Source organism: Cyanistes caeruleus, chromosome 5 (genome assembly GCF_971803275.1).
Source record: "Cyanistes caeruleus chromosome 5, bCyaCae1.hap1.1, whole genome shotgun sequence".
Taxonomy (NCBI): Eukaryota; Metazoa; Chordata; class Aves; order Passeriformes; family Paridae; genus Cyanistes; species Cyanistes caeruleus.
In genome coordinates, this window is record NC_141705.1 from 81,731,207 (window position 1) to 81,744,551 (window position 13,345).

At 47.6% G+C, this 13,345-nt stretch overlaps 4 protein-coding genes across 7 annotated transcripts in view; 3 read left to right on the top strand and 1 right to left on the bottom strand.

Moving 5' to 3' along the window:
* Positions 1-10,374, top strand: part of NUP54 (nucleoporin 54) — a 66,700-nt gene extending 56,326 nt beyond the window's left edge. The window contains exons 17-18 of one of the 2 annotated variants that reach the window (XM_086890782.1): positions 9,565-9,696; positions 10,138-10,374. The gene's annotated coding sequence lies outside the window, so the exon portion shown is untranslated. The remainder of the gene's footprint in view (positions 1-9,564; positions 9,697-10,137) is intronic. The other variant, XM_086890784.1, reaches the window with a different exon arrangement.
* RUFY3 (RUN and FYVE domain containing 3) overlaps positions 24-13,345 on the top strand; it is a 46,709-nt gene continuing 33,387 nt past the window's right edge. For 2 of the 3 annotated variants that reach the window (XM_086890774.1, XM_086890778.1), the window contains exon 1: positions 10,209-10,331. The gene's annotated coding sequence lies outside the window, so the exon portion shown is untranslated. Of the gene's footprint in view, positions 203-10,137; positions 10,332-13,345 lie in introns of those variants that run through there. The other variant, XM_086890775.1, reaches the window with a different exon arrangement.
* JCHAIN (joining chain of multimeric IgA and IgM) lies at positions 2,231-9,565 on the bottom strand. The gene is made up of 4 exons (XM_023927093.2): positions 7,317-9,565; positions 4,505-4,640; positions 3,579-3,659; positions 2,231-3,371 (listed from the first exon to the last, which is right to left on the bottom strand). The coding sequence occupies exons 1-4, from the start codon at positions 7,378-7,380 to the stop codon at positions 3,170-3,172; spliced, it is 483 nt and encodes a 160-aa protein (XP_023782861.2). The 5' UTR covers positions 7,381-9,565; the 3' UTR covers positions 2,231-3,169.
* UTP3 (UTP3 small subunit processome component) lies at positions 11,386-13,007 on the top strand. The gene has a single exon (XM_023927092.2). It carries the CDS (start codon positions 11,403-11,405, stop codon positions 12,942-12,944), a length of 1,542 nt encoding a protein of 513 aa, XP_023782860.2. The 5' UTR covers positions 11,386-11,402; the 3' UTR covers positions 12,945-13,007.

A 13,345-nucleotide genomic window follows, 5' to 3' on the forward strand; every position in this document is an offset into this window, starting at 1 on the left:
ATTCACCTGGAAAAGGGCAGCCGTTTTCTGTTTGGTGATGGTGGGGTTGCATGAGTGACTCTAACTGCTAATATTAAGAAAAACCTATTTCTTTGTCTTTTTCTGTTGCTTTGTGAGCTGAGTAGTACCTTTTATCTACATTTGTTTAAGTAACATGTTAGGCAAAGAATTTTTCATAAGTCTTTGTGGTATGGAACAAAAGGTAAGTGTTTTTTCTTGCATATGTTTTGAAGTCCATGTGTGTTTATTAAGCTTTAATTTTCTCTGAGGGTAAGAAGCTGATAGGGAATTTTTGCATTTTATTTAAGTACAAAAGAAAAGCTGGTTTTCTTCATTAGGACATCCTTTTTTATTTCTAGTCCAACCTTCTGAACGTGGTGATGTCTGTCATTTGGATTATAGAGAACGAGTTTGGAGTTATCTTTCATTTTTAATTACTGGTTTTTCAGTATGGAATTATTACCTATTGTATATTGGAAGGTTTTCCTTTTGTCTCAGAGGTGATGCATAGGTTAAATGTGCTGTAAAAGAAGCAAAACAGAGAACCAGCACACTCAAACTTGAAACAATGAGTTGTGTTCTTAAGGTAAAATAGGCTCTATTAAAAACTGAGAAAAGGGGGAAGCTGTTATTAAAGCTGCTATTAGGGCACTAAGGTGTTTCTCTGCCTTGTGTTTCTGTATTTTTTCAATCAGTTGTGCAGTAGTTGGGGCTGTAGAGTTCATGGATGGGGTAGAATTGCACATAATGTCAGGTTGGGGCTTTGGAAATGGGCTGCTCTTGGCTTTTTTTTTTGTTCTTGTTGCAATCAGCCCCAGCTTTTTATCCCATCAAGAGCTGTCGAGTTGGAGTTTTCACATTGTTTTGGAGGTTTTACTTGGACATATTTAATGTAATTGCTAACAGTTCATTTAAACTCCCTCTCAATTCCTGACCCTTAATGGCTGTGGGGAATTTGTCTTCCTGGACTTAATACTTGTAATTGTGTAATTGAGAACAGGGTCAATGCTCTTTTTATTTAAAAAAAAAAAAAAGAGTCTCTAAGTCCAACAGAAATAATTATTTTCAGATCGTGACTCATAAATCATTTGCAGATTTGAGACACAGTAAGTGTGTTGCTCAAGGGAACAGGGGGATGTTCCCGTAATGGTTTGAGAAATGCACAGTCACTCGCAGCTCCAGGGGGAGAAGAGCAGTCCAGCTGGGGGTGCTGATGTCAGGTATTTGTGTGGAAGCAGAGGCTTGCAGCCTCCAAGCCTTTGCTTGCTGCGGCATTCCTTTGCTTGCAACACTGATATTGCTTCCTCTGAGGGGAGGAATTGTTGTAAATCATTGTTAAAGGTTGAGCCCAGCACGTCTGTGGTAGTAACTGAGTAGCAAAGTTTGGTTTGCTGTGATAAACTGGTTTCCTAAAGGCTGCTTGAGTACCCCCAAAATATTAGCTGGAGATGAATACATTTTCCTGCCTCATGAGGATTAAAGTGGTGACAAGGGAAAAAAACCCAAGTTCTTTCTCTCAAGCTGTACTTCATACTGTGACCCACTAACTTGTAACCTCACAGCATTCTGAGACCATGGAACATCAGGATTATTGAAGATGAAAATGTCTTTGAGATGAATTTTGATGAGTTATACATACCCACTGCAATATTTAGGCTGCCAAGAGGCTCTTGCCTCTTGGTGTTTATTTGAATTGGTTTATTTTTGCCTGATGGAGGGAGTGAAATTATATTTATACAAGTTTGTTTTTCATAATTCTGCTATAATATCAGAATAATTTGTATCAATCATTTTTATACCTTTGCTCTTCAAAATTTGGCCCCGCAATATTTTTTTTTTTTTTTTAGGACAGACACCTTGCACATGAAAGAATATCCCCCAGACCACCTGATTTAGGGGTGATGAAAACTTCTGATCTGTGGACTGCAGTTTCAAGAGTTAATTTAGGTGATGTTTGGATTTTGAGATTCCCATCCTGCACTGCTTGGGAATCAAAGCAGCTCAGTGATGCAGAGCTGATCCTAAAATGATAAACCAGTTCAGCCTCAATCTGTCAGAGGTTCTGCAAGTGCATGGAAATGTTTCTATTCTGGTATTTTGGGAGACCTTGCTTGTAAATACAAGCAGTTATTTAGGGAGAGTTTGATTAATTGGGAAGGAGAAAAGAATATGATTATAGGTTTGGCTTCCTTTTATGCATTTTTACAGAATTGGAATAGAGCACACAGACTGATGCAGAAAGAAGTTTATTGAATGCTTCACTGACAAAACTACAATTGTGGGAATAGGTTTTTTGCTGTTTCATTACTCCAATTCTGAACCCTGAGCTAGGGTCCTGCTCCAGCAAATGATTTTGTGTTCATAGAATTTTTTTAGGTTTTAAAGGCAAGGTGAGGAACAAGTAAAGAAAATTGAGCCAGTTAATTTTTTTTTTTGTTTTTTTCACCACTTGAACCAGGAGCAGGGGTGGAAGAAAGCAGCAGTATCAGTAAAGCAGTAGGGAAAGTGAAATGCCCAACATCTCCCAGAAGAGCTGAGTATTCCTGGCACAGTTGAGGGCTTGGCAGCTTTGCAAAACACTTCATGGTAGCAGTGTCTTTTGATGTTCTCTGAATCTGAGAGAACTGGAAGCCTGCAGATGTCTAAGGGCTAGAAGGGCCCCTCATCTTTTCTCTCAGCTATGGTTTTACACCTCTCTTCTAAGGGCATAAATGCTGCTAATGCCATCAAAGGCCTTGTATGAAGGTTGTGCAGAGGCCACTTGAAATCAGTCAGGGGAGAGAAGGGCACAGACACTCCTGCTGATGTCTGTGGCATTCTTGCTGGGGGGAGACACACAGGAGACTGGGGAGGAGGACAGCTTCCCCAGAGCTGTAAATCACTGTAGGTCCCTTGACTTCAGGGGAATGACAGCCTTCTGTCTGCTGGGGATCAGGTCTGTACAGTCTGACACACAACATGGCATTGCAGGGGCATGAGAAGGGAGATGGACAGCCAGGAGCTGCTCTTGGGAGATGGCACAAGTCTGAGGTTGGAGATGGGAAGAGACAAGCTGGGGTACTGGAGGTGCCGGTGCTTGGGGTGCTGCCATCCAGGTCCTGTGGTGCTCCACACACATTTTGGCTGGGAATGAGGATGCTCCAAGGCTCTGGCACAGCAGAGAGCTGAGCTACTCGGCCAAGCAGGAGGCTGGTGTCAGAGCTGCTGGAACCTGATTCACCTGCCCGTGGAACAGGAGTGGCACGGGGGAGCTGTAGCACTGGTTCCTGTCGTAGGTGTAGCAGGTCTGCGGCTCCTCGCAGGAGTTGCCCTGCTGAGCCTGGTGGATCGCCCCACCCAGGTCAATTTCTACGGGATCACAATTTTTGCAGCTGGAAGAAATGGAAAACAGACCAAGTGTGAGGAGTTAGATGAAAAGATGCCCCTGGTGAATCCCAAATCTTGCTTGCTCATCTGCACATAGAGCCGGGAGAGTGCTGTGCTTTCTAAGTGCTCCAGGGGAACATCTGGCCTTCTGTCTTTCAGAGCTGCTGTGGGTTAAGTCCTGGAAAGTGAAGTTAGGAAATAAAACTACTTACAGTTCGCTCAAGCGGTAGACAAAAGTGGTCCTGAGTGGGGACAGGGGGTCAGAGATGTTCTCCCGAGCCTTCAGGGGGACTCTGCAAAGGTAGGAAGAGAGTCACTCTCAGGAAAGCTGCTATATGAAACAGAGTCTGCTCTGTTGTGAGCAGTTCTAAACTCTCATCTTTTTCAGGTTATTTTCATTTTGACCCTTCTCTGAATCAAATCCCAGGGACAGGTCTTGGTCCTCTGCACCCTCCAAGGCAACGACCCTCCCCGAGAGGACTGCAGCCATTGATGTAAGTGCTGCTTGCAAGGTGACAGGGCTGAGTGTTAATTTTTATTCAACTTTGAGCTGGCAGATGCTTGAGGCTGATGGACAGGGATGTTTAATTAGTGGTTCTCCTGTTGTGAGCTCTCCAGCGCTCCTGCAGCTCTGGGCTTAAAGCTGGTCCTTGTTTCCCAGAGAGACAAACACTTCTGTTAGGTTTGTGTGAGTGGAGAGGACAGGACCAAGTCCTGCTCTCCAAGTGAGCTCTGTCTCATGAGAGACAGTTTAGACATTAAATAACAGTTTATCAGTTTAGGCATTATTTTCCCAGGCTTTGTCTGGTCAGGAAGTCAATCCAGTGTGATGGGCCCAATCTGGTTTCAGGTTAGATCAACTCTAGACAGGTCAATATCTACTTCCCCTGCCTATTGTGTGAAGTTACTACTGGTCTGACTAAAACATGGAGATGCTTTTTCTCTCTGAAGGGGCAAACATCAGAGAGGCAGAAAAGCACTTAGCAAAGTGAAATACTCAGGGTTACCACAGAAAGCAGCCCACGTGAAAAGCTGTTTGCTTCATCAGTGCTGGGACATAAGAAACAATGCGAAGAAAACTCATCTAACGCTGCATCCCCTGCTCACCATCGCTATGAAATACTTGGCTGCCACTTACATGATGCGGATGTTTCTCTCCAGGACTTCTTCATCAGGATTTTCTTTGGAGGGGACAAACCTCGAGGTCACTGTTACACACTGACACTTATTATTGACCAGCACGTACTCCTCATCGATGGGGCTCACTGGATAACCTGCAAGCACAGGATAGGCAATCCAAGAACTGAGAACAAAATCCTTGAAAGCTGTTCTAGCAGATAGCCAAAGGATGAAAATGCCAGCAATGCACCCTCATGGCACCTGGATTGATTTAAGTTTACAGGTACAAGTGAGTCTCTTAGCAAAGATGAGTTCAGCTGTCTTCCTCCTCAGCTCAGAGTGCTGCTCTGTGTAGGTGTAGGGGTGGTGGGACTGGGAAGGACAAGATGAGCAATCTGGACACTGTGGCTGATGAGGGACAAACATGCAGGGATTGCTGGTAAAATGGCAAGCAAGTCCCAGCCACAGCTGGTGGCTGAAGTGCTCTTTTACTAGGAGTTGGTTATGCAATTCCTCTGTCATGCACCAAGACTTCTCCAGCAGTCCAAACCCCAGGTTGGATCCAATCTCTAAATAAATGTCTCTGACCTTGCCAATATGGCACAGGCATGGGTTTTCCTTGAGTGCCATCTTGTCCTTCAGGTTCCTGGGGGAACAGCTGCCAAAAAGCACAGAAGGACCCAGCAAGAGACAGCCTCCTGACGTGGCAGGGAAAGGCAGGTGGCCCTGATGGTGGTTGTGGTTTGCAGGGAAAACTCCAGTCCTGATTTACCTCTCCAAACTGCTGCTTCTAGCATGCTACTTGATACGAAACTCAGTCAAAGCAGGCTAAAACATGCCAGGTGTCACTCAGACTTGTGGGATGTTTCTGATGTTGCACAATGCTGCCTGACTGCAAGTAGATGGATTTGAAAGTTTGTTCTTTGCTGCTGTGTTTTCCCCAATCCTCAGGTCTCTTCACCCATAACAAGCCAGCCTTGCTTTCATGTGTTGTTTTTACATCCCTCTGTGTTATTAAATGCTGCTGAAATCAAGTTCACAGACATCACTTTGCAGCATCATTTTTGCTACAGAACCTTCAGCCTGCTTAGAAATACCAGACCCAGTGGTTTTTGTTATATGGGGACAAATTGTGCTCATGTGGATCTCACTTCTGGGGATCTGCCTGCTCTGCTTGTCCCTCGGGTAAATCATAGAGAGGCAGAAGAAACAGGCTGAAAAAAGCTGGGTTAATCATGTCTATAAAGGATTTTGGAGTTACTTGGACTTGAAAGCTTTGGTCCTTCCTTTCCTTATAATATCCTGTTCTCATCTGCTTCCAGTTCCAGGTTTTCTGAGATTTGTTACAGGCACAGTAACTGTGAGAAGGGTACCAATACTGTGTAAAATGATGCCTCTGTGACCCTAGAGTTGACCTGCCGGTTACCAGTGCTGTTTCTGTGGCCTTTGGCAGCAGTATGCCTGCTGGATAAGATTCTCTATGGAGTTCCTAGCTTGGGAAGGAAATCTCTTCCCTAGCCTGTTCTCCAAGCTTCTTCTCTGCCAACTCATTGTTCTGCATGAGCTCTTCCCTCTGATGCAGCAGCCTCCCAGAAAAGCTTCTCTAGTCCCTGGCTCCTTGTCTTGGCTCTGTTTTGGCTCAAAGGAACTCTCTGCCTTTTTGTCCATCACACAGCTCTTGCTCTGCTGTCTGTGCTGCGTTCCACATAATGTTGTGTGCAGCTCTTTCCAAACCCTTCATCCAAAGCCAATGTTCAAGTCAGATCCTATTGGCTTTCGGGTTGTCCCAAAACCTCTCAGAGCAGGCTTTAATTCTAAAATTAGATTAACACAATCTTATGCCTATGCAGGTTTTTCTGACTGCTCTAAAAATACTGCCCTGATTTAATTCCTTGTGTTATGCTCTTGGCTTATGTGTTAAAGTTACTGGTGCTCCATCAATTTTTCATTTAAGATTACAATGCTAAAAAAAAGCTCTTTTATCTGCAGTATCTCCACGTGTCACCCAGTGAAGTCCCCTTGGGGAGAAGGTATTTAAATGCAAAATTTTGCTAATGCTGTTCTAAATATCCAAAATTTCCTGGTGCCTGAGTTTCTGGATTAAGCTATTCCCTCCTTCCTCAATACTTGTGGCTGTGTTTTGGACACAATTTCTCATCTTCCAGTATTGCATTGTCCTTTGATACACTGTGAAGCCCAACAGAATTCCCTGGGTTAGGCAATAAGATGCCCTCCTCGAAAAGCTGCAGCAAATGCAGCAACCATTGGGATGGTTATCCCAGAGCACGGATTCCATCCTGCAGAGCAGATCCACCATGTGCAGCAGCAGCATGGATTCAGACTGTCTAGAGACCCAACACCCACACTAAGAAGTGTGCTGGGAGGACAGGCTGAGCTCAGCTGAAATCGAGAGTTTCCAAGAAATTCAGCCGAGTTAGGTGATAAGCTACAGTTTAATCAGAATAAATTGGCTGTAGCTGTATGGCAGGATTAGCAGGAAGGTTTTGGAAGCCTTTAGATCTAGCAGGTAAGATCCCTAGGAGTGCAGGAAAACAAGCACACACGTTTGCAGTTTATTGCTTCAGAAACCTGATAAGAAATGGCAAATTATCAAGTATTAAATTTGGAGCTAGTCATCACTTTATCCTCCGGGCAGCAATTAAAACCAAACTGCTCTGATGCAGAAACACCCTGAGGTGTCCAAGCACTGCTGAAGCATGGCTGCTTGAGCAGGCTTTGAGGTTTGACCTCTGACTGTTAGAATAACTCAGGGTAAATTACACAGAACCTGCCATTGATGTCTACATCCCAGTTTTCCATCTCTCACCTACCTGCCACGAGGACAATCCCCAAGGAGACGGCCAAGGCAGCAGCCAGCGACAAAGAGCTCTTCATCTTGCCTTCCCTTCTTTTGAAGAATGTGAGTGGAGAGCCTGACTCTGCCTATAAGGGCATGTGCAAATTTGTTTCCTAAAATAAACAGCCCAGCCAACACTGGAAAATGTGGCTGGGGACTGAAACCAGGTGTGTTACTGCACCAAAGACCTCGGGCTTTCGGAGGGGAAGGGAGCAGGGGGTTGCGTTTTTATTGTGCTTTTTTCTGTTCTTCACTGACAGGCAACAGAGCTGCTGAGCACAAGGATGTGCAAAACCACCTCAGTCCTGATGGGACATCTTGTCATCAGGGCTGGTGGAAGGTAACAAAGTCCAAGGGCCACAGCTCTGGCTTCTAATTTTGACGAATCAGACTTAAAAATCCGTTGAGACCTATTAAAAAAAAACATTTCAGGCTTCAAAATGAAAATCCTGTTTGGACCAGCTGTGTGCAAACCTTAATTAAGGGCTGGACCTGCCCCCAGAGAGCCTGCAGTCAAAGCAGGAAAGGTGACAGGGCAGGGGTGAAAGAGGTACAGCCGCTGCAACTCTGTACTGCACCGAGGAGTTCATCTTGTGAATGGAAAAGGGACTCCGTGGGATTTGCCATTTACGAGAGGTCCTGAGTCAGGTGCCAGGAAAACCCTGGGGTATTGGGCATGCAGACTTTTCCTGAAGGAGGGTGGTACTGGAGAGAGCCTGGGCTATTTTTATGGTTTTTTGTCCCAGATTTGGGATCTTTTGTGTGAGGAGCAAATGCAGCCTATAATGGCCAGAACTGTCTCTGTAGCATCTGCTCGTGTCTTGTACAGAACAAGCCGCTTTATAAGGGAAGCCCAAGCTTAGCAAGGACTTGGTTGCTCTTACCAAGCTTTTTCAAGAGGCTGAATTCTTTTGGCAATGCTGCCAAGCATCCTGGTTCCTGCCACCTTGCAGGATGTCTCCCTTTTTCCAGACTCTGCTGACTGGGTCCCTAAGCCTAGCCCCAAGCCTCTGGTTGTGTGGCCTGAGCTTTTTCCTCAGCCCGACAGCTGCATGATGCAATGAGCTTTCAGGTTACATCAGCAGCGCTCATGTGCAGGGGGAGCATGGGACCTGGGGGAGATGGGTCACAGCCAACTCCTTGTAGGGGATTGGGTTCTTCCACAGTTCTTTACAAACCTTGTGTTCTGATTAGGGATCTGTCTCTAGCAGAGAAAAAACGTGGGGTTATTTCCTTTCCCCATCCCAGAAAGCATTGCTAACAGTTTTAGGCAGCGCTCTCTCTGAGACAAAGGGGCAGGACCATCCCTGTGCCCCATTTTTGGCAGGAGGTAAAAAATAAACCTGCCTTGCCAGTACCGGTAGGGATGTCTGTCCCAAGTGCTGCTTGTTTTGGTCACCCTTTTTGTAAGAGCTTTTCTAGAATTATACAAGAAGGACAGAGTTCAAGGTAGGATAGAGAACATGCAAGGGAGACTGGCTCCGATCTGTTTTGCCTAGGTGCACTGACAAAAACATGGCACTGGGAACATGCAAGGGGAGTATTTTCAAATGTCAAGGCAGAGACTGAGCAGAATTATATCTGTGTCTTTCTGTTTACTTGGGTGGTTTGCCCTGGCTGCTGGTGCTCAGTGCATCTGGATTTCAGTTGCTAAATCTACACGTGTGTGTGCAGTCCCTCGGTCTGGATATGATGACACGAGAGCTATTTTCAGTCCCTTCAGCCACCTGCGTGTCTCTGGGGGTTTCTAGCTCTCAAGAGGAAGGTTTGGACTGTTATTTTTATGGATTACCCCCGTTTTAGTGGCTGACTTGTGGAATTTTATCTGAGTGAGCAGTTGTTTGGCAATGGGCTGTGTGGGGAGCTGGACTCCCAACCTCCTTGCAGGGCAGAGGCTAGAGGTGGAATGATTGAGAACTGGAAAATGAATGGGAACCAGCCCTGTGGTTTCAATCTCTGTTTGCATGTCCTGTGCTTCCAGCTGGCCTTGGACATGCTGAACTAGGATTTTCCAGGGGAGAAGCTAAGTGAAATGAGAAAAAATTGTTGTTGCTGTGCTGGGTGAGTTGGACAGCACCAAGGCACAGGGCGTCTCCACCCAACACACCATCCACGAGCAGTCTGCCCTGCGCTTCTCTTTGCTCCTCCTTTCTCACTTGGGAGCCAAGGGGATACTGCATCTAAACAGACCGGCAGCAGTGTCCCTGATTGTTGTCTTGCAGGGATTCCAAAATGCTTACAGCAAACTGGTTTGGCATGAGCAGCTCCTAGTTGACTGGATCAACTAACTCATGCTGGGGATGATCTGCAGCTTCACCAGAAGTGGCTGATGTTTTCACTGAGTCCTGGAGAAGGTTTGAATAGACACAGGTTGTTTCCTGTTCTTGGAAATGAACTTTGGGTTGGAAGACATGTCAATTCCACTTAAATCCAAGAGAGTCCAGGTGGAAGTTTTTGTATGCAAGTTTTTGAAAGGGCAGACTTGAAAAAAAATAGGACACTTCACACGTCAAGTTCAGGGACATGAGAAAGGCCTGGGTTTCTCTAAGTCACAGCTGCAAAAGTTAGCTGGAATTTTAACCTGGCACTTGGCTGCAGATGTCTCTGCAGGGATTCACACAAAAAGCCAGCAGGACTGAGCAGGTGACAAGGCTGCTCCTTGTCCCCAAGGACAGTTGTACTTAGCAGCCAAGTATCAAGTGAGGATTTCCACCGAGGTACAGCCAACAAATGTAATGGATGCTGTGTGTCTCCAGTTATTGTCTCCCGAGTTATTGTTGCTCTTTGTTCCACAGGCCTGTATCCAGGGAGGTGATAGCTGAAAACTGGCAGGGATGGATTTGGAAAAGTGGTCTGAGGCAAAAACTGTCTTTGTGCAATGAAGTTTTGACCCAGAGGCGACCAAGTGAAGAGGCTGAGCGTATCACCTAGTCAAAACTGAGAGCTGTTTGCCATCAGATTTATCGGAATCCCAATGAGTCACCCAAAAGTGAGTAAAGCTATGCATATCACACTGTTTCAGCTAATTTGAACACCTGCTTGACCTGGTTTTTTTTTCGACAAAAAGGTGGACAAGAGCATTCATAAATTTGCCTGCACCTGTTCTGTGGTGAGAAAAAAGCCCCTGCACTTGTATGCAGAACTGCTCTTGCCAAGACGTCTGCATGCCTAATTTATCAGGCTCTGGGTTTCTCAGCCTGGAATACACTAATTCTTGTGTCTAATTACTCCGTTCGTGTGGCAGGGCTGCCTGCAGCTCATAAAAGCAGACTGCTTCCCTGTGGCTCGGCATTAATGTCATTTTCCCTTGGGAAGGGTGGGAGCTGGGCTGGCGCTCTGTCATGGCTGACAGACAAACAAAAACACAGGGTAACAATGCAGAGGCGAGTTAAGTACAAACTGAGTTCAAAGCCCTCCTAGTGAGGGGTGTCCTGGTGTTGAAAAACCTGAATTGTTCCTATTGTGGGACGCAGGGATCCCTTGGCACAAGGGGACAGACTGAAGGAGTGATGAAGCAGCAGCTGCCGAGCTGTGCAGCATGAAGCTGCCCCGCAGCCCCAATAAAGGGCCTGGCTCTTGCCGGGAGTTATATCCCTGGAAAACTGCGATTCGGTGATGGGAAAGGCTCGGGAGAGTTCATGTCTTAACCTCGGAGGTTTGCAAATACTTGTGCTTCTCTCCGAGTTGGATCTGCTCGTAGGGAACTGAGTACCACGTTTTGGTTACAAGGGCACGGGTGTCAGGGCTTTCCGTGTTTTTCTCCTCGTTGCTGTGCGATGACCGCGAAGACAGCAGCTGTACGGGCTGAAATTCTAGAGGAAGAAAAAACGCCGAGGAGGAAACAAAAGGCTTTTGGGTTTTTTTTTCCACGTGGCATCACCGCTCTCCCAAAGCAGGCACGGCAGAAACGCCTCCTCCCGGGGGCTGCCCGGGCACTCCCCGTGTCCCGGGGGCGTGAACACTCCCGGGCCCTGGAACAGGAAGGGCTCGGCAGCGAGCGGAAGGGACCCGGCGGAAGGGGAAGCTCGGCGGTGGCAGTGGCGGAGGGAGGGAGGGAGCCATGCGGACCCGGCGCGGCACCGTCCTGCGGCCGCGGGCCGAGCCCGCCGAGCTGCCCGGGGGCAGCGCCGGCCCCGAGGAACTGGCGGACGATGTGGAGCGATTCCACGAGGAGCAGTTCCAGGCCGTGATGGCCGCCCTGGACAGCGGCGACGAGGCCGGGGACAGCGAGGAGGAGGAGGAGGAGGAAGTACTGGGGCTGCAGCTGTCCGAGGAGAGCGAGGAGGAGGATGAGGAGGATGAAGAGGAGGAGATGCAGGATCGAAATCCCTTTGTGGAGTACAGCGCGGAGGAGGATGAGGATGGAGAAGATGAGGAAGGTGGTGAGGAAGATGAAAATGAGCTTGAGGATGAAGAGGGGGACCTGTCCATGGAAAGCGACTTGGAGGAGCGCCATCCGGAAGCCAAGCTCCCCGATGAGCTCTCCTGGGGCCAGCGCAAGCAGCTCTACTATGACACGGACTATGGGACTGATGCCCAGGCCAAGGGCAAGCGGAGCCAGCAAGAAATCGATGCTGAGGAGGAGGAAGAGGAGCAGGAGGCTCAGGTCATCCAGAGACGGTTGGTGCGGGATTTGGGGGAGGATGATTACGGTCTGGATATGATCCAGGGCTATCTGGCTGAGCAGCGGAAAATCCACGATAGCAAGGGGCAGAAAATTGAAAAGGATCTGCAGACCCTTTCCAAGAAGGAGCAGCTGAAGCTGCTGAAGCAGGAGTCCCCAGAGCTCCTGCAGCTGATGGAGGACTTTGAGGTGAAACTCATGGAGATCAAGGATGAGTTGCACCCGCTGCTGCTAATGGTCAGAGACGGCACTATCCCCCAGGGGAAGGGCAGTCGCTATTTGCAGACCAAGTATCACCTGTACCTGAACTACTGTGCCAATATCAGCTTCTATCTGGTTTTGAAGTCCAAGAGGATGCCGGTTCATAGCCACCCGGTCATCGAACGGCTGGTGGCATACAGAAATCTCATCAACGACCTCGCCGTCATAGACCAAAGGCTTTCCCCACAGGTCCGTATGCTTCTGAGGAACTACTATGACAAGAAGGAACAGAAGCAACGGAAGGAAAACAAGTTTTCAGTGTTTCTCACCATGGATGGCAACAGAAGCAAACCAAAACGTGCCTCTGTGCCTGTTAATGGCCAGGCTGCTGCTGCTGCTTCATCGTCAGACGAGTCAGACGAGTCTGAGCTGGATGAGGAGGCTGCCCTAAAATACTACAAGATGATGGAGGAGAAGCTGGCACTCAAGAGGAAGAGACGTGGAGACCAAGACGTGTTTGAAGAAGCAGCGGAGTCAGAAGGAGAAGATCCTGGTAAAAAGAGAGGGGTGACCTATCAGATGATCAAGAACAAAGGCCTGACGCCCAAAAGGAGGAAGATCGATCGCAACCCCCGGGTCAAGCATCGGGAGAAGTTCCGGCGAGCCAAAATCCGCCGCAAGGGTCAGGTCCGCGAAGTCCGGAGGGAGCTGCACAGATATGCCGGGGAACTCTCTGGCATTCGGGCCGGGGTTAAGAAGAGCAGGAAGCTGAAGTGATAGTTCTATTTTTGTAAGAGCTGCGAGGAGCAGTACTGAGTCCAATAAAAATTTTATACGTCATGTTGTGGGGTTTATTCTTCAGGAAAGTGGAGGTGGGGGTGGTATTTGGTTTTTCTTTTCCAGAGGGTTCTTTGTAGGAGGTGCCATCTCTGAGTGGTGCAGGGCCCCTTTCCACACCTCACACGTCTGAGGGTGTTTTCCTCTGTTGTGATGCTGTCGTGTTTCCCTAAACAGGAAGCCTCCAGAGATGGTGAGGAATGTATCAGGCAAAGGGAATTAAATGGGCTGTGTGGGACGGATGGGGAGATGGGCTTGGATGGATGGACCTCTCGAGGGTGGCTTGAGAAGGAGGTTCAGCAGTGGTCACTTGCCTGCTCTGTTTTGCTGTCTTGTCCTGG